The sequence below is a fragment of the Plectropomus leopardus genome, chromosome 10 (assembly GCF_026936395.1).
Source record: "Plectropomus leopardus strain MGB_pleo_1.0 chromosome 10, ASM2693639v1, whole genome shotgun sequence".
NCBI classification, from domain to species: domain Eukaryota; kingdom Metazoa; phylum Chordata; class Actinopteri; order Perciformes; family Serranidae; genus Plectropomus; species Plectropomus leopardus.
The window spans coordinates 969170-997097 of NC_142185.1; the positions used below are offsets into that span (position 1 = coordinate 969170).

General features: G+C 42.6%; 2 protein-coding genes across 4 annotated transcripts in view; one reads left to right on the forward strand and one right to left on the reverse strand.

Annotated features, from left to right (window-relative positions):
- Positions 1–1629, reverse strand: part of nmi (N-myc (and STAT) interactor) — a 56758-nt gene extending 55129 nt beyond the window's left edge. Inside the window, exons 1-3 of one of the 3 annotated variants that reach the window (XM_088082825.1) lie at positions 1437–1628; positions 1295–1357; positions 1127–1195 (exon numbers count right to left, since the gene is read on the reverse strand). In XM_088082825.1, the coding sequence (XP_087938951.1) occupies positions 1127–1195; positions 1295–1333 (108 nt within the window). In that variant the 5' untranslated portion in view covers positions 1334–1357; positions 1437–1628. Of the gene's footprint in view, positions 1–1126; positions 1196–1294; positions 1358–1436 lie in introns of all 3 variants that reach the window. The other 2 variants (XM_088082824.1, XM_088082826.1) reach the window with 2 other exon arrangements.
- A 188-nt stretch (positions 1630–1817) lies between these two features.
- Positions 1818–27928, forward strand: part of ubxn4 (UBX domain protein 4) — a 34435-nt gene continuing 8324 nt past the window's right edge. The window contains exons 1-8 of the mRNA XM_042494473.2: positions 1818–2013; positions 2643–2745; positions 6087–6115; positions 7789–7907; positions 9607–9766; positions 13721–13838; positions 16160–16214; positions 27594–27758. Coding sequence (XP_042350407.2) covers positions 1932–2013; positions 2643–2745; positions 6087–6115; positions 7789–7907; positions 9607–9766; positions 13721–13838; positions 16160–16214; positions 27594–27758 — 831 coding nt within the window. The 5' untranslated portion in view covers positions 1818–1931. The remainder of the gene's footprint in view (positions 2014–2642; positions 2746–6086; positions 6116–7788; positions 7908–9606; positions 9767–13720; positions 13839–16159; positions 16215–27593; positions 27759–27928) is intronic.

Consider the following 27928-nt stretch of genomic DNA (forward strand, 5'->3'; position numbering starts at 1 on the left):
AGGTCTATGTACATTATGAATTAATAAAGATATACTGAATATTCATACTTGATAGAGAATTTTTGGCGAAGCAGGAGTTGGGTCAGTACCAGGCCTATAAGACGTGTCAAGGTCAGATACTTGAACCCCACAGCTGTCCTTCTTTATCTTAGTCTCAGTAGATTTAGTGTCTCTTCTTGGGGATGCAAAGGGTGAGCACACTTTTGAACTGAAAACTCAAGAGTTTCCCAGCTCATGCTGATTCAACTCAGAGGTCAGGATTAGGCTCAGTTTGTTGGGCCTGCCTTCTGAAATAGTGCCCCAAACACTTCTCTGCATATTTGTTGTTGCTCTTGTTTTTTTCTCCTTTCTTTCTTTGTCTTGTCTTGTCTGGTCTTGTTTTAATTTCTGTCCCTATGTTTGTGTTGCCTATCAACGCCCTATTTTTGTACTTTCCTTTTGAGTTCACTAAACAAAAAAAAACAAAAAAAAGACAACGAAGCATTAGGCATCAATTCACATGCCACAGGTAAGCTGTCTTACTGTGGCTCCGCCTCTCCAGGGAGCAGAGAGCCAGGAAGAAGAAGGTTAGAGGGGCAGGGGATTTGCCTCAAACACTTTCCCCATAACCCAATGAATTTATAGGCATTAAAGACACATTCGATGTGAAGGTGTTGTAGGCTAGCACACAATGTTTGTCTGCAACAACTGACCCAACATCGAGAGATTTTTTCCTCCTAAAGAGCTCACAGATCAAAACACAACATCGACATCTCCTGCTGCAGTGGAGCGCCTGCCCATCAACTACACATCCTGCTGTAAGAGAAACATGCTGTCCCTCTGCTCTGTCTGCTTGAACTACACATATCACGTATTATTAATTCATGAGCCCTATGGTAAAATATAGCAGTCTACATGATTAAGATAACTACATTTTGCATATTTGTGTCTGTTCACTAGTGGTGGAATGTCTGACTACACCTTGACCTGGACATCTACCAGAGCAGAAATGTACAATATTATACCACACTGTCTTGGACTTAGGCTGTGAACCACTCACATTTTCCCAGAAACTCAGCTCAGTGCTTAAATAAAAGGCTGCAGGTGTCTCTGACCCTGTTTAGGAAACAGGGCTTTTGTCTCTTACCTTCCAAGTCTCTAGCTCTTTCTTGGCCTCCTTGACTTCACCTACCCCCTCCTCCAAACCTCTGTCCAGCTGACAATAAGGGAGAGCTCTGTTAACAGTCTGCCAGATCACTCAGTTTTTCTGCCATTAGTAAGGCGCACACTGTTCACAGTCGTGTATTATTCTTACCTTGCCATTCATGGCCCCATTATTGCAGATGTCAGCCATGACCTATAGGACGGAAATGAAACTCTGTTAACAGTGTAAGGACAGCCTGGGACACAAAAAGACGCTCAAATCCGGCCGGTCCTTGCAGTTAAGCGCAGACTACCTGCTGTAGAGGTCGTCGCTGGTTATTTTTGGCTAAGAGAAAAGGGACAGAGAACACAGAACACTTGCAGGTCCGACTAAACGTGAATCGAAAGTGAAAGTTTCAGCTGGATTCAAGTTGACGCAGCATTACAGGCTGGAGCAGAGTGACGCACTCTACCCAGAACATTTATCCCCAGCCTCTCTGCCCAAGCAGCAAGCTTATCCCCAAAGCTAGTTGTCGCAGCACTCATTGTATGTGCGTTATAACGTTGCTTTAATAATAATAATAATAATAATAATAATAATAATAATAATAATAATAACAATAATATTAATAATATTACAAATTTAAAATAAAATAATAAGTCATGACGGCACCGGTCACATGATCTGTTGTTTGTTCCTGGCTCCCTGGGCCCCTGCTACAGTGCTCCTGCCGGCGGATCAGTGCAGTGCTCCCTGTCCCTGAAAGCCTGCAGTCTTGCGGTTCAACAGATAAAGTCGGCTCGGAGAAATGCTTTGGTTTGAGGGTTCTATTCCTGACGCCATTAACTTGGCTAAACAGCGAAGTTCCGTGTTTGTCGTTGTCATCACAGGTGTGTATGTGTCCGTTAGCCAGCTAGCTACAGCTAGCTTGCTTAGGTAACAAGTGATAACGAAGCCATAGAGCTAGCTAGCTAAGATTAGCCGTGCTAGTTGTCGTAGTAAGCCGTTAGCCACCTAGCAGCACCCAACAGCTGTCGGAGAAATAACAACTGCTGTTCCGAATGTTGGGGATAAATGGGCCAACGAACGCAAGAAGAGAGAAACACGGCTATCTCTGATCGACAGTGCTGTGCTAGCAGCTAGCTATATGTTAGCTCGTATCTTAGTGGTGTTAGTGCTGGCCGGAGTACGTTAACGTCAGCGTTTCCCAACATTAATGAGGTCAACGGGATGCCAGGTAAAGGACAGGCCTGTCACGAAATGATTCCACACACTGGTTATTTATTTGACACGATAGAGACTGTCATCAGATAGATGCGAGCACGGGGGCCCCGCTGACAGGGAGGTTAAAACGTCATGGTGAGCTGGCTCATCATTGCCTTATGAGCAGGGCGCTGTTAGCTATCTCTTTGACTATTGCAGCTCACCAGAAAGTGTCCAACGTGTGATCGGACTCTGTAATGTTTTGACAATAAGCTGTGACCAAATGACTCATGACTGCCAATGTGTGTGTCCTCAGGGGAAGATGAACAGTCCGCACAGCTCATGTCCAGCTGGGAGGATGACAGAGTGTCTGAGGCAGCCCACAATTGCTGTGTGGCCATCAGAGTGGACGCCAACAGGTACCGCTGTGTTCCTGCACTGACCGGTTGCTGAAGGGAAGTCACTGGCTTCAAGTTATTGCCATTAGTGAGCACAGCTTAAAGTGCTGGCCACCTCATCTGTCCTCATGCCTGGGGACACTCTTGAGTCCAGATAGTTTAGCAGTGGACACTGGCCTGAAGAGCACTGTGTGTACAGAGGTCAGGGTGCTTGCAGGGCGACAACACTACTAGCAGCACATACATATTTTTCAGATACAAGGTACAAGGTAAATTTATTGTCATTTTTCTTAAACATGGTTTAAGAAGAAATTAAATTGAAGTTTATCCTAAATCCTGCTACATCTTTTTGGCATTGAAGGATGAGTTGAGGAGTTTCACAGTCTGGGAAAAGAACCTGCTCTGTAGTGTGGTGGTTCGCAAGCAGACACTTCTGTATGTTTTTGAGAGATGGCAGCAGGGTGACAGACTGGCTGGGGTGGCTTCTGTCTTTAAGTATCCTTTGGGCTCTGTGCAGTCACCTCACTTCACAGAGGTCACTGGTGCTTTGTAGATGGGAACCAGTGATGTTCTGGGCAGTTTTAATCACATGCTATAGAGCCTTCCTGTCCTGGGCCATCCACAAACCATGCCAGTTTGTGATGTTTCTAGTCAATATGCTTTCTATTACTCCTCTGTAGAAGTTAACCAGGATCTTGCTCTGGAATTTAGTCTTCCCAAAGTTTCCGTAGGAAGTAGAGCCTTTCAGTGCTTTTGTTAACCTGGGTGGTGATGTGTGATAACCAAGATAGGTTCTCAGTAATAGTAATTCCAAGGAAGCTATAGCTGTTCAACTGCTCCACCTCAGCTCTACTAATGTAGACAGAGGTGTGTGTCTTTCCGTCCTTCTTTCTAAAATCAACAATCATCTCCTTGGTTTTACAGACGTTGAGCAGTAGGTTGTTCTCTGTGCACCACTCTACAAAATTGTTGCTTTCCTCCCAGTATGAACTCTCATCATTTGTAATACGGCTGATGATGGTCATGTCGTCCTCATACTTCACAGTAGAGTTCTTCTGATGTCTGGGAGTGCAGTCATGGGTGTACAGTGTGAACAGGAGGCAGCTGAGCACACAAAGCAAGTGCAGCAAGAGGGAGAGTGCGAGCGGGGATGGTGACAGTGAGGCTGCGGTGAGAGGAGCAGTGAAGCATGACTGTGTGATGTGTCAACAGTTGAGGCTGATTGTCAAAGAATAAATGCTACAACTCTGAAAGACCTGAGACATTTTCCCATGTTTAGTTTCCCATGTTGCCAGCTGCTGATTAAAGTGACACAAGTTAGCCCCGAAGTTAGCAAGCTTAGCCAGCTTCCTATTGGAAACTGACCAGGCTCCCTTTAGGTGGACTGTAAAGGTGGAACTATTTTTCTCATTGTAGTGACACTCCCAGCTGCTTCTAAACAGATAATGGAGAAGTGTCTGTCTGCTGAGTCTCTCCTGAGTTAGTGAAACAACACTGATCCTAATTCAAAATCTATTTTGCTGTTATTGATATTGTATTATATGTAGTTATATTAGTTGGGTTAGGTTTTATTATTATGTGATTGTGAACAACCTACAGTTATGTGCAAGATGTGTTACCCAGTTGTGGCTGCACCACAAAGCTTTCATTGTTTTTTCATTTCACCTGTATTTAAAGGGCATCCAGTGTTAAAAATAAACACCAAAGTTAATGTTCAATAACTACATGAAATTCTAAAGGCCAGTTAGTAATCATGTTAAATAATTGTGATTTCAATATCAATCAAAATAATCATGATTATTATTTTTCCCATAATCTAGCAGCCCTACATCCTCTGTGGATCTGTTGGTTCTTAAAGCATACTGGTGAGGGTCCAGGCTGGCAGGGATGTTGTCTTTGATGTGCTGGAGAACCAGTTTCTCAAAGCACTTCATCAGGATGGGGTTAAGAGCCACAGGGAGGTAGTCATTAAGACTAGACACAGCAGACTGTTCAGGCACAGGAGTAATGACGACTGTCTTGAGGCAGAAGGGAAAGGTCTTTTGTGAGAGAGAGATGTTAAAAATGTCAGTTATAACATTAACAAGCTGATCAGCACAAGTTTTTAGTACACGTCCAGAAATGCTGTCGGGGCTGGCGGACTTGTTTATATTCCCTCTCAGCAGGAGTTTTCTCACATCTGCTGTAGTCACTGACAGGGGCCCGGTCCTCTGGAGGCAGAGTAGACTTCACAGCTGTGTCCTTATTGAGGAGGTCAAAGCGAGCGTAAAATGTGTTCAGCTTGTCCGGCAGCGTGGCCTCACATATGATGGGGGTGCTCCTGCTTTTGCAGCCTCGTGACATTTTGAATCGTCTGCTACATATCTTTAGTGCTGTTGAGGTCTCTCTCCAGTCTCTGCTGCTGTCCCCTGCACACTGCTTACTAAGTGGTGGAACCTTGGTCTTCATGTTACGCACAGACCAGCTGCTTGAAATAGGAGTCTGTTAACAGTCACTTTGGCGGCCTGTGTGATTCAAATGAGTTAGTTTAATCAGATTGTACATCACTGCAGTGTGTGTCTACTCACTGTCGTGATCTCCATCATCTGTATCCTGTATCAGACAGTGCGTGTGTGTCGGTGTCTCTCAGGCTGTGGTTGGTGTGAGACAAGTGTGTTCCTGTCTCGCTGCACATCCTTGTAACATCGTAACAGCTGGTTTACTTCCATTGAACAGCTGCTCCCCTCCTGGGCTGCAGGTAGAAGCCTTTTGCATCAAGCAGGATTTTGCTTGTTGTTGTTGCTCCACGCAACACTGATAAAATCTACGGCAACGTTCGATAACTACCAACTGTTAGTGTATGCCTAATTACCGGTTTCGAACAGCTGTAAAGCTGAGTGATACATGCAGAGTTAAAAGTTAACAGACCTAGTGATGTTGTACAGTATATCAGCACTCATGAAATGCCTCTCGATCAATCAAATTGCTTGGTCAGAATTGACTGTTGTATGGCACAAAGCTGATTGTAAAGTAGTTGAGTCAACTGGTATTTTAGGAAACTGGTGTTATTTTAGCAACACTTATCAAGCTGATTGTAGCTTAACTAGTGTGTTTCTGTTAACCTTCAATTGGTCCAACCTCGACAGTCTTGAACAACAATCAAACATGTCTGCCTGATTTGTTAAGAAATCAACATTGAAACATTGTTTTTCCAATATAAAGCAGTGAGTGCACCCTGGGAAGACTTCTGATTGCCAGGAACAGATGTAACGTGTCTACATCTAGATGACAGTAGCAGCTTCTGTAGTGCAAAATTTCTGTTGGATGTATTCCATTTGAAGAAGAGCTATGTTAATGTGTTTTTTGTTGTTGTTTTTTTACAGTGAGCCATGTGTGCAGTTCTCTCAGATCTGTATCCTTTTTGTTGTCCAAAATATTTCCAATGTCTTCATGGATTGAATTAGTGTGTTGCTGCTACAGAATAAAATTATCGATTACTGCCGTTCTTTTCATTAATCAATCAATCAATCAATCAAACATTTTGTCATGATGCATTATACATCATTCAACTCCAGTAAAATGTGATCCCATCAGCTCCTTGAGCTTGTGCTCTGAAATTCAGTCCTTTTTCTTACATTGTTGTCTGCTGTTATAATAGTCCATCTTTCCGGATGTTTCCAGTAATCCAGGGTTTCTGGTTGTGTAATGATTTAGCTGTTCACACATCCCAACCCCAACAAGAAGGCCATATGGTCGCTCCTCCCAAACATGCGCAGCGCTGCTCTGCATATGTTTTACTGTGTTTTCCTCGATGTTTACTGATGTTTACTGATGTTTACATTTGAAAACCTGACCTCACTGGCCAGCAGCTTGCTAGCCAGAAATCGGCAGAAGAAGGGTGGACAGACTGGTGAGTGACTCCCAGCCACACGCAACCACTGTCCAACAGCCCATCTCTGAGGAAAGCAGTTTGTTGCACCACTCATTACATTGCTGTATTCATTGGACTAATAGGTAGTCTTGACCTAAGCATTCACTGCTGTCAAAGGGGGACTTTTGCACGTTATAGTCCAAGAAACACAAAAAATTTATAACAGCATCACTAGATTTATCCAACAGATTAAATGTCTAGACTGGTTTCCTCAAGGACATTTATGTTTGGAAAACTGATATTTGCTGATGATAAGCCATGTTTGAGTATTGCTAATGCCTTTACTTTGCCAACGTCACTGTCAGAAGTGAGTCATTTTTCCATTTTAATTTTCACTCTGATTAGCAGTGAAAGCTGAGAGGAAGGATTAGCATTGCAACATTACCTCACATACATATCAAATGTCATTTTATGTCCGTTTAATTTGTTTCAAAACACATTATAAATATTAGAAACTGATTGTTGAAAACATGTTACAAAGACCCTTTACTACATAGTACTGAATTGTTGAGTTAGATAGTTGACTGTTTTTTCACCATTTTCCTGTTTTAAGATTTTTTGGGCGTGCCTAAAACCACAGCTAAATGATGCAGTGGAGCCAAACCCATCATAACCCCACCCCTGACAATATAGCAGTATAAAAATGAGAAGCATCATTAGCATAGTCCAGCGATTGGGCTTGGCCTCTGCTCCTCCAGCGGACACGCCTCCAGCATTTCAGATCAGAGAATATTGTACATTTTTCCATGATTTTTGAGACCTTCATACTTAGCGATTTTTTGGGTCATTCAAATTTGGTCAGGTGTTTAATAACTTTCACATCACACATCACATCTTTCTGTGATGTGATAAACTCATTTTGATCATCACTTTAACTGGACTTTAAGTTTTTCCTAATAAACAAAATCATAAAAGAAAAGTCAGATCTGATAGTGTTACTAAAAACATGGATTATTATGAAACAGCGGCAGACAATGTGAAAAGGACTCAATACTAATAATGTACAGGTTGAGGAGTTGTAACCTATATGATTCAATGTGATGAATAAATGGTTGATATTTTCATTAATAATCATAATTTAGAGTGATTATTTTAACATTTCAAAATATCGGTTGCTGGGAGCTTGTTCCTTAACCCCCCTCCCTTGTGTGAAGATCCAGTGGTGTGCATACCCTCCAGTTTCTTTATTGGGGAGAATGGGATCCCTCTGGAGGTCATTGCTGGCAGTGTGTCAACTGAAGAACTGGTGAAAAGAATCAACAGAGTGAAACAGGTATGGATGGTAAATGGTATAATTTACAGGGAGCTTCCTACTGTTTTTTAAACTTTAACATTTTATCTCGCAGTTCACAGCAACCCACAATGGAGAATCACATACATGTTTTTAGCCATGCTATCAGCTCTGGGATGGTGATGCCCGGTGTTCAGTCTAATACTTTGGTCCTTACTGCAATAAATCAAAAATTCTTATGTTTTTAAAACAATATTTAGATTTCCTTGAAATTCACTGACATCTGAAATTTATTAACATTTATTGCGCCCAGGGGATTTATCCAATGGCTTTGGTGGTCCTCAGACTTTTCATCTAGGGCCATAATAAAGTCAAAATTCTAACCAGTGACAAAGAGGTGACGTAGCGTGCTAACATGCCAAACTGAGATGGGAAACATTATACCTGCTTATCATCAGTTTATTGGCATCATCAGTGCATTTATTTAGCATGGTGGCTCAGTGGTTAGCACTGTTGCTTCACAGCAAGAACGTCACAGGGTGGAGTCCTGGCTGATCCAGGTCCCTTGCATTTTCTCCCCATGTCTGTGTGGCTTTCCTGTGGGTGCTCCAGTTTCCCTCAACACCACCGAAAACATAGGTTAAATACACCTGTCGTTCTTCTGACCAAGGCACTGGCATGAGATTTGAAGTTGGTCCTCGAGCACTGCATGCGGCTGCTCACTGCTCTGTAGAGGATGGGTAAAATGTAGGATATTGAGGATAATTTTGTTGTACAATGTGCATGTGACAATTAAGAATTCTTCCTCTTCAAAGCACTGCTGTGCCTAAAGCCTCATTGCCTCTGCACAGCATGGCAGAGCTCAACTCAACTCCACTTACTTGGAATTGTTGGGTTTTTTTCTCCATGTCAGTAGTGACTGCAGTGTTATTCATATTCTCACTGGAACCAGATTTTAAAACGGCACTCTCCAAAACTAAACAGTGCTACAATGACGACATGCAGACATTCTTCTGCCTGGATGCAGATTGGAGCCATACATGCTCTGTCATGTTGAAGAAGATGCCACAACAGTTTCATGTGGCATTGCTCACGTAAAGTGAGTTGAGTCAAGTGGAGCCAAAGCATGCAGTCAGTCTTCCGTACAGCCTCACAGAGCTGCTAGCATTGCTGTAGACCTAAGACAGGTGCCACATTAGTGTCACTTTTTTACATAGTTGCCTCCATGTGTGGATCACCAAACAGTATATCCACTAGTGGGCAGATCAGGGCAGGAATATCCTGAGCCAACGCTGCTGAGAACACTGAGAACTTGATAATAAATCTGAACGTAAAACAGCATCAGGTATACACAGTGTATGCCATCTTCCTCATCCATTGAGCTTTGAATTAACTTCTCTCTTCCTCTGAGTGTCTACAAACATGAAGAAGTAGTTTTTACTTTGTTTTGAAACACAGGATATACGGGCTAGCAATAATTCTTTCATTCATTCATGAACCGTGACTGCTTATCCTGGTAGGGGTTGCAGGGGGGCTAGAGCCTATCCCAGCTGACACTGGTTGAGAAGCAGGGTAAACCCTAAATAGGTCAACAGGGTGGGTAGCTATAATATGCATGCCATTGTGTAGTAAATGCAAGTATATTACAACCCTGAATGAAGAATTGAATGGCTCAATGAAGCCATTTGATCTACATGGTGTTGTCTCTGCTAATCATCTCTCTATCTGTGTTTTCCAACAGATGCATGCTCAGCAGATTGGGGGTGGGACAGTGTTACCAGAGGCAAGTAGTCCTGTGGAGACCAGCCTACTGGATAGAACAGCTTCAGTTTCAGCTCCAGCAATACCCGTCAGGTCAGCAGTAGCCACAGAACCTGCAACAGTACCAGGAATAGCAGAAGGTGAGTGAGCCTGGATCACACTGTCATCAAGTACGTGCCTAAAGCAGAGTTCTGTGGACCCAAATCTACCAGGATCCTGTTTTAATAGTTTCTATTTTCAACATGGGAGAGTAAAAATGCACATCTTTTCCCATGTTAGTCTATGGGGAAAAGTCTTTCTGGGCCAGTGTCATCATGAGACTGACTCAAATGGTGTAAATCCACTTTCGGTCACTATGTAAATTTTGCATCAACACATGGCGCACTTCCTGGGGGCTTGACCAAAATGCACAGCGCTGTACCAGACCAATGAAAGCTCCCGCTGGTGGGCGATGCTATGCAAACTTGTATGTGTCAAACAATGGCAAGAAGCCATCTCATATTCCAGTTTAACAACATATTTCCAAAAACATTTGATGTGAGAAATATGCAACTCAGTGGAAAAATATGGATTTATATTTGGTCGGCACTGCTTAGTTTTACTGTCTGAGCTCTGATTTTTTGGCCTCTGGTTTCACTGTGCAGGAAGCAGCATAGCGCCCACCTCCTGTTCACAAGCTCTCACTATCACAGCTAACATGGTACTAAAATGTGTGTTTTAGAACATTTGAGTAGAAAAATAGGCAGTGAAGTAAAATAATCTCGGTTCATATTCTGTCAGCCACTGCTAAGTTTTACCTGGTTGAACAGATTTTGGTGTGAGTTTGAAACAGAAGTAGAAGTTTGAAACTTTGTCAAAGTGCCAGAATCAAGATTTAACATTGATTCTTATGGCAGAGAATGCTCACAGCTAGCGTGAAGGACACCAACTGGCAGAGTGCAGACAGCCTGCCAAACATTTCTCTTTAGCTTGCCATGGCGTCTACAGCTTTTGCTAGTCACACACCATCTTTGGTGACAATATAGTAAAAATTGTGGTCTTTCTTATAGTGTGACTTTGGAACCAATGGGATTTACACAGCTCCTACTGTTAGCCAGAAAGGAAAAAGAAATCCACCAACTTCCCCATATAACTTAATGTAAAAATGATTCAAGAAATCTCTACAGAGCAGCAAGCACCCTTCGAAATTTCTGCTGAAATTTTCTAGTTTCATGATAGAGTTGCACACAACACATTCTCACAGCTCTTCCTTGCCCTGCTCTTTCTATGTGTTTATCAGAACACAAACAGACGTAAATAACTCAAGAATTTGCTAGCTACCCCACGGTCTGTCTGCCTTGCTGACTACTAAGAATGTACCCAAGTTCCAAAATTAACACCTGCAAGGCGCCAAGTGCAGGCAGATTTTCTGTTTGGGGAGTAAATCTCAGAAGCTGGAATCTCTACCACATTTTGGTGTTATTTAGAGGCACATGGCTCTGCTGCTCTTAAGATGCTCCTGTGCTGTATGTGTCTCACACATGGAAAGGTAGCTGTCAAACCAGGCCTTCTTTAGCGCTATGAGTTTTGCTCCACTGTCGACTGTGTGGGACACCAGCTGATCCGTTAAACTATAACTTGCCGCCAGTTTGCTACTTGTTAGCATTGCACTCCTATATACAAAAGTAATAAGATAACACAGAGGGCCCCATAGTTTGAAACAGGACAGCAAAGTCTACATTGCGTCCCACTTTGTCAGCAGCAAATCCACTTCCTCCGTTCTTACCTTGCACAATAAAAGCCCTCGACGGATACACTGCATCACTGCTTACCAGAGGGAACATGTTCACATGCTGAGGCTCTAGTGAGGAGCCGTTCAATATATTTGAATAATTTTGCCCTGGCCTCTTCTTTTAGTTTATTTTCAACATAATACCTTATTATCTCAATGACATGTACTCAAACAAATGTATATATGAAACAAAAAAGGCAATTTATCATTATGGCTGCTGAAAGAATATGCTTGGGCGGTGGATTTTTCCATCTACCAGCTACCTTGGCCAGTGAGTCAACTTCAGACACTGGGTGCACCAATTTTTCGGCGAAACATTGGTATTGGCTGATATTCAGGTTGTTGACTGCCATCAGCCTGTCGTTAAATAAGATGACAGTCAGTGATGGCTGTGGTCCATGCTTTAGCTGCTGTGTTGCATTAGTTTTGCACAAAAAAATACTTTCAATGGAACTGCGATGTGTCTTATATACAGAAAATGTAGAAACTTTTTTACATATTAATAATGTTCATATATTGTAATATATTTGCCATATCCTCTTATTATAGTGCAAATCCATGATGTGTAATATTTGATATATGTGGGTGGAGAAAATCGCTCAGATAAATGACAGACCGTGAAATGACATGCTATCTTTATATACTTCTCCAGGAACCATAGGATATCCAAACTGGGTCTAATCGCCCTCTCCTGACACAACAGCCTTTAATTAATTTGTGCCTCAATGTCTACAATTTCATTGAGACAAGGAGCTGCTGTGTCTCTTCTTCCTGCTCTTCACTCGGCAGGTGATCAGTCTCAGGCTCAGAGGAAGAAAACCTGCCAATGAGCAGGCTTGTTTCACAGAGCGTTTTGCCATAGTTACTGACTCAGAATGATGCTGAGCTGGCTTTGTGAAATTGAAAACTCAGATCATATCAGGCTTAACATACTTAGATTTTTCAGTAATCCCACTTTCTGAAACAGGGCCCTGGGGACCATAGAAAACGTGTTTGCAACAAGCAAAGATTTTTCCTGTTAAGAAATGATGCAGGACACTGATTATCGATGAGTCAGAGGATGTACCATTGTGTTTCCCTGATAATGCTACATTGTGAAGAACAAATAGGTGTTGACTTCTGCAGGACAGCTGGTGCTCAAATGTAATCTTGTAAAATTTGTGTTTTTGGCACAAATAAAAATAAATACAGCTTTTTGAAGGGGGAAGTGTTTCCACATCAGTGTAAAATAGCCTTTCAGAGAAGGATTTATGATATATGTAGTAAAAGGCTTTTGTAGCGGTTGTTAACAAAAAAGTTTCATGATATTTTAGAGTTTGTTTCATAAATGTGTCTGGTTGAATTTTTGCTCATTTGAAAGTAATGTTAAGTACTGAATGACTGTATTGTTTTTTGTAAGGAAGATTTCTTTGTTTGCCTGGCACTAAAGGGGGAATGACATGGCAGCACAAGGTAGAGTTAATACTTACTCATGAAAGGAAGGCTGAAGCAGAAAAGGGAGAGAGAGTTCGATCCTGCTGGTCAATGTTAATTCATTAAAGTTAAAGTTAATATATTTTACGTAATAGTAATAATAATATCTTAGATTTATATAGCACCTTTCACGATACCTGCTCTACACAGTTGGATTAAAAAACATGACACAAATGAACAAACAAACAAAATATTCTTGTTAAGCACTTGAACAGGTAAGATAAGACGGTTGATCTTTGCAGTTTAGTCCCGCCCTTTATTGTGATTGGTCAGCTTTGTAAAAGATAGTGGTGACGCACAGCATTTTGCCCAAAGTAATTTTTCAACCCTGGCAACCATTAAAAAACACTAAATGTTCAGTGCTCAGTGCAGAACACAAGCTCAGCACCTCATCATATCACACTGCCATTTGGAGTACATCCATTGCAAAGAATATAGAAATACGCTGGTATCAGGAAAAAGCGCTTTGGTGGTCCTTGTACTATGCTCAAAATGTATTATGGGAATTTTCGCCCAGTGCTTACCTTAACTTTAATTCTAATGTTCTGGTACTGTCACAAGAAGAAAGTGATTTAAACTGCCTCTACAATGTGACAAAACAGAATGTCACTAATAACAGTTTTCAAAAAATCTACAGTCATTTCACACTGGAAATTTTTCCACTTCATCTTAAGAGCAGTGAGAGCAGTTTTGTGAATGATATGCAGCTTATGGCATGAATACAATAGATGGAGCAGATGAGTACAGAGTATAAACATATAAATCAGGACGATGGAAGGACTTTGCTGTGACAAAGTGTCAATAAGCGAGTTAACCCAATGCTTTCTGTTTCTGTGTCTAATTTACTCAGCATCACTGTCGAGCACAGTGGATGATGACAGCCTTTCAGCCACAGTGACTCTTGCAGAGAATGCAACTTCAGATCAGGCTGCTCAGAGTGAAGAAAATCTGGACGCTAAGGTGGAGAGGTAGGAGCCTACATACTTGTCAAGCTCTGAATGTAAGAGACAGAAAATGTGATTTGTGTTGATGTGTTGGTGCTGAAGAAGTCATCTGTTTGGAAGTCAAATGGCAGCTAAAGTGAGAGCAACAGCTAAAATACATATTTTAGGGTATTTTTACACCAAGACCAAATAATTTGTGCAAGTAAATTGCACATCAGTTAAAAACATCTTATTTCACAGTGCTTTGTTTTTTGCTTCCAGTGTTTCAATTTTTGCAAATTTTGAATGCTGATAAAAACAATCCAACCAACAAAATAATACCTATTGCTTAAATTATCAGTAGATTTCCTCTGATGTAAATATCATAATTCTGTTTATACTGTCAGACAACAATATGGATATTGATCTTCCAAAATAGTATCCTTTTTTGACAATAAAATAAAGATCATAAAGGCAACAAGTGTCACAAACTCACAGGCAGGCGGACACAATAATGTAGCAGCACTCAGAGGATTAGGCAGAAACAAAGTTTTTATTGCAGTCCGAGGTCCGTACACAGGAATCATTACTCACAGCAACAGTACAAAAGGATCAGGCAAAGCTCACAGGTGTGGAAATTTGTCAAGAAGATCATACACGAGGAATCAATAGTCAAAAATGCTGGGACGTTTGCTCACGGGGAAGACGAGATGAACTGGCACAGAGGGAAGGGAGAGCTTGACTTATATACACAGGAGGGAGGGGCAGAACGAGACACAGGTGAGGCAAATGAGGGTGATCTCCAGTGGCGGGAAAGGGAACAAAGGGAGGAAGTAAACAACACAGGGGAAGGGGAGAATACAAAATAAAACAGTAAGTGACAGACAGAAACCTCAAACCCTGACAACAAGTATACGGAGAAAATCTTGGAAAGTGCAGCAGTTTAACTTGTTTCCTATGGATACTTGCAGAAAAAAAGGTAAATAAAACAAAAAAAAATGCTAAAGTAATGTATATAAGTTATTTCCAAGTAGGGCTGTACCTAAGCATTTTTAATTGATTAATTTAATGGTTATTTTTTCAATTTGTCGATTAATCTAATAAATGAGATACTGATCATTCTAAAGATTATGTTTTTATTACTCAATTATTCATTCATTCATTCATTTTCCGTAACCGCTTGTCCTCGTAAGGGTTGTGGGGGGGCTGGTGTCAATCCCAGCTGTCATAGGGCGGAAGGCAGGATACACCTTGGACAGGTCGCCAGACTATCGCAGGGCTGACACACATAGACAGACAACCTTACACGCTCACAGTCACCAATTTAGAGTCACCAATCAACCTGACCTGCATGTCTTTGAAGCCGGAGACCCCAGAGAGAACCCACGCAGACACAGGGAGAACATGCAAACTCCACACAGACTGGGTCCAACTTGGTTTCGGCAACAGTGCTAACCACGACGCCACCGTGCTGCCCATTAATTAATACAACAATTAATTTACCAAAAAATAAATATTCAAAAAAGTATATAAAAATGACAATAGAACATATTTTAAAATTAGTTATGTTGTTATTACTATTATTATTATTAATATTAGTAGTAGTATCAGTAGCAATAATAATAATTATTATGATAATGATGATGATGGTTGATGATGATTATTATTATTAACATTATCATTATTATAATTATAGAACCTAGTTCAGGTACCTTATCAGAAAATACTGGAACTCAAACTCTGCTGTGACACATTATTAATTTGATTTAATCTCTGTTTATCATAGCAGTGGTTTTCCTGAGCTGGAGAATCAGTTTTCTTTAGTATTTGACTTAAAACTTTAAATGTTAATTACATGAATTTATTTAATCACTTGAGTAATATGCAGGTAAGATAACTACTGGTAAGTATATTTTTGCATCACTGTGAGATGAGGATTGTAACTGACATGATTTATAGACTAAAAGCGACACATATTGTAACAGTGATCACAGACTTTAGCAGTGATGTGTAACACTATTTTAAGCCATTTTACACACTTGTGCAAGGCCTTTAAAGTAAACTGAAAATATCAAATGGTCCGAATTTCACTTTTGGTAATGGTAATGCATGGTGTAAAGTTAGTAGTGCTGCTGAAAGTGACTATTACTAACAGAAACACGTTCCAGGTGTTGATAATCCTAATATATCATGCCTGGGTGAGGACACAAAGTAAACAGGACAGTGCTGTTGGCTGCCATCTTAAAGCGCTCTGGGATCACTACATTAGCTTCTCACAGATATCCATCAGAGGCTGTGTCCCTCCCTCTGGTGGTGTGTAAAGGTAAAGGTAAACTTGATATGTTATTATTATATTGTCCCCTCAGGTTAACCAAGAAACTGGAGGAGAGACGAGAGCAGAGGAAGAGAGGAGAAGAGGAGGTAAGGAGACAAGCCTGTTTTGGGCACCAAATATTGTGTATTGTGTGCAAGGAGATGGGTGTTAAGGGTGCTGCAACACCCCCAACTGCCAAAGGGTGGAACATTCATTTTAAACTCTGAACAGCATAGTATAACATGTCAGGAATTACATGTAAGAAGAGGTGCAAAATGTGCAATTTGAGTTAAATCCTCCAATCTAAAGTGACAGTGTCATCAAGTCAGGTCGAACTACAATAGAGACAGAGCGCATTTATATCCAGAGCAGATTAATAGCTTGTTTCCTCCTTGGGGTGTGACGTGCTGCACTCTGTCTCTGTGGTCTGGGTCATCCTTGGGTCAGTTTAATGTTGGGATCTACGCCTTAACATGGGGCAACCCTCTGTGTGATTAGGCCTTACACAAGGGTCACCAATTGTTTAAGTATGGCTATCAGTGATAATCAATAATTATTAAATATGATGAATAATGTGACTTAATCTACATTAATTCACCTTGTGGGCACCATTCCCGCAAAGGGAAAAATGATAGCCGATCAATAAAATCGATCTCAAAATACACTACACTATCAAATTGGAGCTCTAATTGAAAATTAAGTTAATAAATTTAAATTTATTGAAAGGATAATCCCCTTACATATCATCTTGTTTTCAAGGGGGTCCTCATCACAAACAAACAGAAAGTACAAATACAAAAAGGCATGCAACACAATACACAGAGACCGATTACATTGCAAGACACTCACACAAACATACACAAAAAGCTCTCCCAGGCCCAGCTAATCACCCACCATCCAAATCCCCCAGATAATGTACATTAAACTAGAAAACGTGCAATACATTCGGTAGGTGTACACACAATGAGTATACAGGCATTTTCATGTGATGCACGGGATATAAAGGGAAAAAAAGGTATAAACAAACTGTTTCCATGATAGTTAGAAAGTGAGACAGGATATAAATACAGATAGAAACAGGAGCAGGTTGTTTGAAGATGGTTGAGTATGGATGCTTTAAAGAGATGAAAAGAGGTAATAGATTGAATTGAGCAAGGGAAGTTAATGGAACAGTCAGTGGTTGAATGTAAGGAATCTGGTCTTGTGCAGAACAGCATATGATCCATCCATCCATCCATCCATTTTCTTCCGCTTATCCGGGGTCGGGTCGCGGGGGCAGCAGCCTAAGCAGGGAAACCCAGACTTCCCTCTCCCCGGCCACTTCGTCCAGCTCTTCCCGGGGGACCCCGAGGCGTTCCCAGGCCAGCTGTGAGACGTAGTCTCTCCAGCGTGTCCTGGGTCTTCCCCGGGGCCTCCTACCGGTGGGACGTGCCCTGAACACCTCACCAGGGAGGCGTCCTGGAGGCATCCTAATTAGATGCCCAAGCCACCTCATCTGGCTCTTCTCAATGGGGAGGAGCAGCGGCTCTACTCCGAGCTCCTCCCGGATGACCGAGCTTCTCACCCTATCTCTAAGGGAGAGCCCAGCCACCCTACGGAGGAAACTCATTTCGGCCGCTTGTACCCGCGATCTTGTTCTTTCGGTCACTACCCAAAGCTCATGACCATAGGTGAGGGTAGGAACGAAGATCGACTGGTAAATCGAGAGCTTTGCCTTTCGGCTCAGCTCCCTCTTCACCAAGACAGACCGGTCCGCATTACTGCAGACGCCGCACCGATCCGCCTGTCGATCTCCCGTTCCATCCTTCCCTCACTCGTGAACAAGACCCCGAGGTACTTAAACTCCTCCACTTGGGGCAGGACTTCATCCCCGATCCGGAGGGGGCACGCCACCCTTTTCCGGCCGAGAACCATGGTCTCGGATTTGGAGGTGCTGATTCTCATTCCAGCCGCTTCACACTCGGCTGCGAACCGATCCAGTGAGAGCTGAAGGTCGCGGCCCGATGAAGCCAACAGGACCACATCATCTGCAAAGAGCAGAGTCCTAATCCTGAGGTCACCAAACCGGACCCCCTCAACACCCTGGCTGCGCCTAGAAATTCTGTCCATAAAAGTTATGAACAGAATCGGCGACAAAGGGCAGCCCTGGCGGAGTCCAACCCTCACCGGAAACGAGTTCGACTTACTGCCAGCAATGCGGACCAAGCTCCGGCACCGGTCATACAGGAAATGGACAGCCCGTATCAGGGAGTCCGAAACCCCATATTCCCGGAGAACCCCCCACAGGACTCCCCGAGGGACACGGTCGAATGCCTTCTCCAAGTCCACAAAGCACATGTGGACTGGTTGGGCAAACTCCCAAGCACCCTCAAGGATCCTGCCAAGGGTCCAGAGCTGGTCCACAGTTCCACGACCGGGGCGAAAACCGCATTGCTCCTCCTGAATGGTGTTCGACTATCCGGCGGACCCTCCTCTCTAGTACCCCCGAATAGACCTTACCAGGGAGGCTGAGGAGTGTGATCCCCCTGTAGTTGGAACACACCCTCCGGTCCCCCTTCTTGAAAAGAGGGACCACCACCCCAGTCTGCCAGTCCAAGGGCACTGCCCCCGATGTCCACGCAATGTTGCAGAGTCGTGTCAGCCACGACAGCCCCACAACATCCAGGGCCTTGAGGAACTCCGGGCGGACCTTGTCCACCCCCGGGGCCCTGCCACCGAGGAGCTTTTTGACCACCTCGGTAACCTCAGCCCCAGAGATAGAGGAGCCCACCCCCGGGTCCCCAGGCCCTGCTTCCGCAACAGAAGGCGTGTCGGTGGGATTGAGGAGGTCTTCGAAGTATTCCTTCCACCAATCCACAACGTCCCGAGTCGAGGTCAGCAGCGCCCCGTCGCCACCATACACAGTGTTGACGGAGTACTGTTTCCCCCTCCTGAGACGCCGGATGGTGGTCCAGAACCTCTTCGAAGCCGTCCGGAAGTCGTTTTCCATGGCCTCGCCGAACTCCTCCCATGCCCGGGTTTTCGCCTCGGCGACCGCCGCCGCCGCACTCCGCTTGGCCTGTCGATACCTGTCTGCTGCCTCCGGAGTCCCACAGGCCAAGAAGGCCCGATAGGACTCCTTCTTCAGCTTGACGGCACCCCTTACCGCCGGTGTCCACCAGCGGGTTCGGGTGTTGCCGCCCCGACAGGCACCAACCACCTTACGGCCACAGCACCGTTCGGCTGCCTCAGCAATGGAGGCACGGAACACGGCCCACTCGGACTCAATGTCCCCAGCCTCCCCCGGGACATGGTCGAAGCTCTTCCGGAGTTGAAGCTCCTTCTGACGGGAGACTCTGCCAGACGTTCCCAGCAGACCCTCACAATGCGTTTGGGTCTGCCAGGTCTGACCGGCGTCCTCCCCCACCATCGGAGCCAACTCACCACCAGGTGGTGATCGGCTGACAGCTCCGCCCCTCTCTTCACCCGAGTGTCCAAGACATACGGCCGCAAGTCCAACGATACGACTACAAAGTCGATCATTGAACTGCGGCCTAGGGTGTCCTGATGCCAAGTGCGCATATGGACACCCTTATGCTTGAACATGGTGTTTGTTATGGACAATCTGTGGCGAGCACAGAAGTCCAATAACAAAACACCACTCAGGTTCAGATCGGGGGGGCCATTCCTCCCGATCACGCCCCTCCAGGTCTCACTGTCGTTGCCAACGTGAGCGTTGAAGTCCCCCAGCAGAACGAGGGAGTCCCCAGAAGGAGCACTCTCCAGCACCCCCTCTAAGGACTCCAAAAAGGGTGGATACTCTGAACTGCTGTTTGGACCATAGGCACAAACAACAGTCAGGATCCGTCCCCCAACCCAAAGGCGGAGGGAGGCTACCCTCTCATTCACCGGCGTAAACTCCAACGTACAGGCACAGAGCCGGGGGGCAATAAGTATTGCCACCCCTGCCCGGCGCCTCTCACCAGTGGCAACTCCAGAGTGGAAGAGAGTCCATCCCCTCTCAAGAAGACTGGTTCTGGAGCCCAAGCCATGCGTCGAGGTGAGGCCGACTATATCTAGTCGGAACTTCTCAACCTCGCGCACCAGCTCAGGCTCCTTCCCCACCAGAGAGGTGACATTCCACGTCCCCAGAGCTAGCTTCTGCAGCCGAGGATTGGACCGCCAAGGTCCCCGCCTTCGGCTGCCGCCCAGCTCACACTGCACCCGACCCCTACGGCCCCTCCTACGGGTGGTGAGCCCACGGGAAGGAGGTCCCATGTCGCCTCTTCGGGCTGTGCCCGGCCGGGCCCCATGGGTAAAGGCCCGGCCACCAGGCGCTCGCCATCGAGCCCCACCCCCAGGCCTGGCTCCAGGGGGGGGGGCCCGGTGACCTGCGTCCGGGCAAGGGGAACTCTGAGCCATTGATTGACATCATCATAGGGGTCTTGTGAGCTACACTTTGTCTGGTCCCTCCCCTAGGACCTGTTTGCCATGGGTGACCCTACCAGGGGCATGAAGCCCCCGACAACTGAGCTCCTAGGATGAGACTTTGATTTATTCAGCAACAGTACAGTGTGTTGGAAGAGAGCCATTTTTGAACTGGGTTAAAATTGGACTGTAATGAATGTTGAATATGAGAAATGTCGGAGTTGGAAGAGTAAATTACAGTGTCATATGCATATCACTGAATGTGACAATCATAACGACTTTGTGGAAGATTGTTAATTAATATAGAGAACAGCAACAGACCCAAAGATGAACCTTGAGGAACATCTTTGTCCATGATTTTAAAGTCTGACTGGCAACCCTGATAGGAAACACACTGACATATGTTTTTATGATATGAATTAAACCAGAGCAGAGACTGTGTTGAGAGACCAATGGCATAGAGTTTGTTTGAAAGGAGGTAGTGATTGACCACGTCAAAGGCTCTTGTAAGATCAATAAGTATGGCACCTGTAGACATATTGTTATCAAATGAGGATACAATGTCATAAGTAAACTTTAAAAGAGCAGTTGTTGTGGAGAAGTTGGGTCTGAATCCAGATTGGCATGGAGATAGGATATTGGAGTCATTAATATATTGAAATAATTGATTAAAATTTATTTTTCAAATATTTTTACTACACTAGTAATTATGGAAATGGGTCTGTAAGTGTTGATGTCTTGAGGATTACCACCTTTTATACAAAGGGGTAACTCTGGCACATTTCCAAGTTGATGGAATTTCACAAGTTGAAAAAGATAAACACATTAGACAGAGGATTTGCAGAACATGAGAGGCTAATTTCATAAACTAGATTTTCAGACCATCTGGGCCAGCGCCATTCCCAGAGCATAGGCCTTCAATGATCCACTGAACTTCAGATGGACAGGTACTTCTAAAGGAGAAGGAGCTATTGCGATTGGAGTTAGGAATATTTAAAGAATAGTCAGAATGAGAGGAGTCAAAGGACTTAGCGTTGCAGATTGTGGAAAAATATTGGCTAAACATATTAGCAGTTGTGGATGGATCATAAACAACCCCTTATTGATTCTAATATGTGTAGTTTGACTTTTAGCTGATTTATTAGTTATGTTGTTTATTTTTCTTCTAAAATTGTTTAGGGTTGTTAAATCAGTTTTTAGGCAGTCTTTGTAATAATTATATTTTGCATTTCTTGTTTTGGTTGTACATGTATTTCTCAATGTTTTGTAAGCATCCTAGTCAGAGGAATCCTTTGCTGAGCAGTATTTTGCCCATGCTCTATCTCTTTGTTTAAAAAGATTTATTAGATCACCACTGATCCAAGGCAAGTGTCTACCCTTAACTTTAATTACTGTCCAGGAAGCATGTTTATCAACAACTTTAACAAATTCTGTGTAAAAGAAATTCCAAGTATCTTCAGCAAACGGAATTAGCTGAAATCTATGCTAATTTATATTCATTATATCTTGGATAAAAAGTTTGGAGTTGATATTTTTAGATCTAATTTTGTCTAATTTTGATGAATTTAGAGTGGTCACTGAAAGAGTTGGGTAATACTCCAGATTCAATTATTCTATCCGGATGTGTGACAAGAATCCCATCTAGGAGGGATGTAGACTTGGAATTAACTCTGGGTTCGGTTATGAGTTGAGTTAAGTTCATAATGCCAAATAAAGTTTGATCATTGATAGGTGAGCTATCTAACCAGTTGTTATTAAAATCACAGAGGATAATCACACACACACACACACACACACACACACACACACACACACACATAGACTACACAAGCCATAACAACAAGAGCAAAGCTCAGTTTGCAGTTTGGCATTGTATACAGATACAATAATGGTGTAGTTTTAAGCTACAATAATTTGCTTCCCAGCATAAATAGGCCTGGACCTTGCAAAAGTAAAACAATAATTAAAGCTGCAAGCAGCAATGAAAAGGATTTTGCACACCCATGTGTGCCGGGGTTGTGGTGGGACTCCAGCTAAAGCTGTCCTTCATTTCTGTGAAAGTCGTATAATGTACGCAGAAAGTTTGGACCCTGGAGTGAGCTATTTCACATGGTGTAGTACGTCCAGGGGCCACTAGGTGGCATGGAGGGGACACAATTTCCATGTCATCTTGGTGTACATCATTTATAGACCAAACCATGTAAATATCATGTAAATCCAATGAGAAATGTCCCTCAAGGCATACATCCTGTTGCCAGTAGGTGGCACTATTACGACAAGTGAAAAATTGTAATACAGATGTGTTTAAGGGCCCTTATCAAACACATGAAGTTTTACATGGATTGGACAATGTACACCAAATTACAACAATTTCCGTAAAACTTTTGTGCGGACCATTGATAGCTTTTAATCGCAAAGCTCTTAAGATCATACAAACAAAATTTCAACTGGATCTGATTAATTGTGTAGGTCAAGTTCATAAAAGTATAAAAAAAAAAACATTATTTCCTGTGGCCTATCAGGACTAGTGAATATTGTAATACAGATGTGTATAGGGCGGGACCCTTATCAAACCTATTAAGTTTCAGGCAGATCGGACAATGTACACCAAGTTACAACCATTTCCTGTTATATGGCGAGACATCAAAATTGTACGCGACATAACGGGAAAACCATAAAAGTTTTGCGTGGACCTCTGATAACTTTTCATCACTGAGCAGTTGAGAATGGACACACCAATTCTGAAGTCTGTTTGATGAATCCTGTAGGACAAGATAGCAAAAGTACGAGGCCCAAAATCGCCCAAAAATCAGCACAAAATTCAAAATGGCCGACTTCGTGTTGGGTTTGGGGGTGGGTCCAAAAGGCTTTTTTGTGCATCTAGGCATGATACATATGTGTGCCGAATTTTGTATTTGTAGTTTAAACCAACTATTCAAGCTACACATTAGGGGCCGCTGTGGAGCTATTTTGCCACAGCCGTTTACAAAGCCACAAAAATTTGAAATTTTTTGCCAGGTTGGACAAGCGTACCAACTTTCATAAGTTTTTGAGCATGATCAGACCTGGAAAAATGTGATTCCTGTGAGAGAAAAATAATAATAATTAAAGCTGCAAGCAGCAATGAACAGGGCTACTGGGGGGACTCTGAGTGACACAATTATCCATTTCAGTGAAAGTTGGAAAAAATACGCAGAGAGTTTGGACCCTTGAGTGAGATATTTCACATGGTGAATTACTTCCTTTGGACACACAAAATCTACATCATCTTGGTCTACATCATCTGTAGACCAAACCATGTAAATTTCATGAAAATCAAAGGATAGTTGTGGTACGAGGCCTACTTCCTGTTGCTAGTCGGTGGCTCAGTGAGTATCATAGTTAAAATACATGTTGATGTGTTCAGGGCTGCAGCCTGAAAAGAATTGTGAAATCTGGGGCCAATCGGTCGATGCAAAGTGAAGTTACAACTTCCTTTTTGGTGGCCACCACTGGGTCTCCATGGCAACAGCGTTCATGGTAAACCTATACTTGAAAGGGAGGCATCATTAAGGTCTTGATGGTGTGTTTTTTGTCAAGACACATGATCAGATTTCTTCAAAAACTGTGGGAAATCCATTTTTTACCCTCCATATTTAGGAGGGATTCAGGTTCCTTTATTTGTACCCGTAGGTAGATTTGGTTTGCAGTATAGGGTGAACGGCCTCCATTTGACACAGTTTTCAGACAACACAGACAACATGCAAGACAACACATAAAAAGATAAAACAATGAAAGTGTCCCAGTGCTAAATCAAAATGTTAAATATGCCATAAATACCGATAAAAACACGAAACTATAAAAATCAAACCATCACATAAAGACACAAGTGTGATGGCAGCTGAAACAAAACATATCGCTTAGTTTTACCCCTCGGGTCTAAAAACCTCTTTCCAGAGGGGAGAAGCTATAATCACTGTGTAAAGGATGCAGTTCAATATTTAAAATGGCATTGAGTAACTGCTATAACTGTCTGGTATACAGGGATGCTGGGTTCAGCTGGGGCTCACCGATCAGCTTACTTAACCATTTCACAATCTGATTTAAAGAGTTCCTGTTCTTTACTTTTCTAAATCATGACTCCAAAGAAAAATATAAAAACCGATTCAACAAAAGCACAATAAAATCAATGTGGAAGTAGAACTGTTTCCTCAGACAGTGGAGTCGCTGATGTCCTTTTTTACACACAACTGCACACTAAGTTCAGTTTTGAGTCAATGACAGTCCCAAGATATTTTATTAAATAGGAATAAAATATAGGTTTGGACTCTCAATCTTGCACCCCTACATGATCTCTCTCTCTCTCTCTGTCTCTCTCTCTCTCTCTCACACACACACACACACACACACACACACACACACACACACAAAATCAGGCGCTTGTCAAATATCTTTGATCTTCGAAATGCACCTGAGGGTTTACCAAACATATCAGGTTTGTTCCAGTTTTGTTGGCCTCAATCAGTCTTGATGGGAGGCATATACAGAGAGGTAGTGTAAGATACTGTAGATATGACAAATTTTCAATAAAGATTCCGTTTTTGAGTTGATTAACATGTTAGCAGTTGCTGTTGCACCTGCAGCTGCATTTCAAAGACCAAAGATGTTTGTCAACAAGCGTTTGACTTTGGGTTTCCTTACGTGTGTATGTGTGAAGGACACCAACTGGCAGAGTTCAGACAGCCTCCCAAACATTTCTCTTTCTCTTGCCATGGCATCTACAGCTTTTGCTAGTCACACACCATCTTTGGTGGCATTATAGTAAAAATTGTGGTCTTTCTTATAGTGTGACTTTGGAACCAATGGGATTTACACAGCTCCTACTGTTAGCCAGAAAAGAAAAAGAAACCCCCCAACCTCCCCATATAACTCAATGTAAAAATGATTCAAGAAATCTCTACAGAGCAGCAGTTCACGCCTCTCCTTAACCACTTCTCAGTCTCACGTTGCACTTTTCAGACACAAAATTTACACAGTTATGTTCCTCTGGCTGTTTTCTCTCTAACAGTATATGTCTGAAGTGTCCTGGAGGTATTGTCATCGACTGAGGGCCACTTGCACCTCACCTCACCCACCTCACCCAGCAGTGACTGTTACCATGATAACCTGTGGGGCCTGCTAGACACACCAACATTCTGACACAGACACAGACACGCACACACAGGATTTGACACATTCTACAGACAAAATCAAACAACCTGCTGCTCGGTAAGCAGTTTTGAACCTAAACCAACACATTTAAGACACTGTTAAGTGTGTTTTCTGGATATTGTTCGATATTTCAACCACATTCAAACTAATTAGACTCCTTTAAAGACTTCAGCTCCTATTTTTTCACCATCTTCTAACAAATGCCAGCTTTTTTTAACAGGCTTTCGGACGGTCTACATGATGAGTAGTATTCAACATTTTAATGACATTCATGCTAATAAAACTCCTTCATACTTTTTTCAGGTATTGATACTACTTGACCATCTTCTACTAAATTCAAGCAAGCATGGAAGTGTAGCATCAGCTTTTCAGCAAGCTTAAACATATTCTACAAGATTAGTATCATTCAAAATTTTAAAGACATTCATCAGAATTTAACCTGTTCATCTTTTTTTTTAGATATTCATACTACTTCTTGTTCAAGTCATTCAAGCAAGAATTTCAGCATAGCGTAAGCTATTCAGCATGAACACTGCAGCGTAGCGCAAGCTGAGCATTCACACCCGCAATTTCTTCAGAAATTGCATTTTCTAGTTCCCATTTAAAATCAAATAGAAATACATTATAAAATGCCTCTTTACCATGCACAATGTCACCCTGAATTATCATTCATTCATTATCTACGATTTATCATTTTTCTTTTTAAATCTGTATTATAAGAGTCTGGACAATTGTGTATGAAAAACTATTAAGGTCTGATACTCCTAACGTATTGTTTTGGATGTGTTTTCAAACAAAGGCCAGTGGTATAGGAATATAGGAGCATAGGAATTCATGGAAAATCATGGGCATAGAACCATATTTCTCATAATTTCTCCCAACAACACATTGGAAAACCTGTTTTATAATTTATTCTTACTTCAGTCTATCTGCTTATTAAATGCATGCATTTTTTTACATGCTATCATGTGAACCTTTATTTCCACAGGGGTTTATAGGAAAAGTGATAAAATGACTAACCCTGAACACCCTTTAAGGGCTTGTATCACATTTCTGGTACCACTGGACTCAGAACAACTTGACTTGTGTATGGATAATACTAAGCATATAAAATTTCTGCTAAAGTTATTTTTGTGATGTTTTGCTTCTTTCAACTTTGTCTATCAATTAAGGCATGATAAATTTCAGATACTGAAAATTTTGATTTTGACATGTGTAGCTACATGTCTTGACACACAGAAAATTTCATGTTTCTATCTCTAAGAGAAAAATATCTGAAGCGCTTTTACTTAACATACTAAGTATAGTAAAAGGACTAGACACAGCAGATTTTTTTAGGTATAGTAACGATGATGGCTGTCTTGAGGCAGGAGGGAACAGACTCTTGTCAGAGTGAGATGTTAAAAATGTCAGTTATAACATTAATGAGCTGATCAGCACATGTTTTTAGTACTCAGCAGGAGTTTTCTCACATCTGCTGTGGTCACTGAGAGTGGCCGGTCCTCTGGAGGCGGAGTAGACTTCACAGCTAAGTCCTTACTGATGAGGTCAAAGTGAGCGTAAAATGTGTTCAGCTTGTCCAGCAGCGCGGCCTCACTTATGATGGGGCACTCCTGCTTTTGTAGCCTGTGACATTTTGAATCACCTGCCACATATCTTTAGTGCTGTTGCTGTTGAGGTCTCCAGTCTCTGCTGCTGGTGTCTCCTCTTAGCCTTCTTGATGCCATGATATTGCAATTAGCAACATTGATCATGAGTGCTTTATTTTCATTTGGTGGATAATTCATTTTGCCGTGGCAGCTCAACATTTTCGTAATATTTTTGCATTATTGAACCTCAGAGTTTTCACTTGAATGTCTTGACCTACCTGTCTGTTGCATGTGATTCAGAATGAGATCAAAAAGGAAATAGAGCGGCGGAAGATGGGGAAGGATGTGCAAGACTTAAAGAGGAAACAGGAAGAGGAGAAGACCAAGCGACTGCTGGAGGAAAGAAACAGGGAGAAGGCTGAAGAGAAGGCTGCCAGGGAGCGGGTCAAACAACAGATTGCCTTGGTAAGATCATCTTTCTCTGTCCCTTCTGCACCAGCTAAAGAGGAGTTTGTAGGACTGTATCTGGAAATGAAAATCAGTTATCAATCTGCTGTATTGCATGTAAGAAAGTACATTCAGTATTGCCCTTTTTTGCCAGTATTCAAAAACCAGAGTGAACAATATTTGTCTGT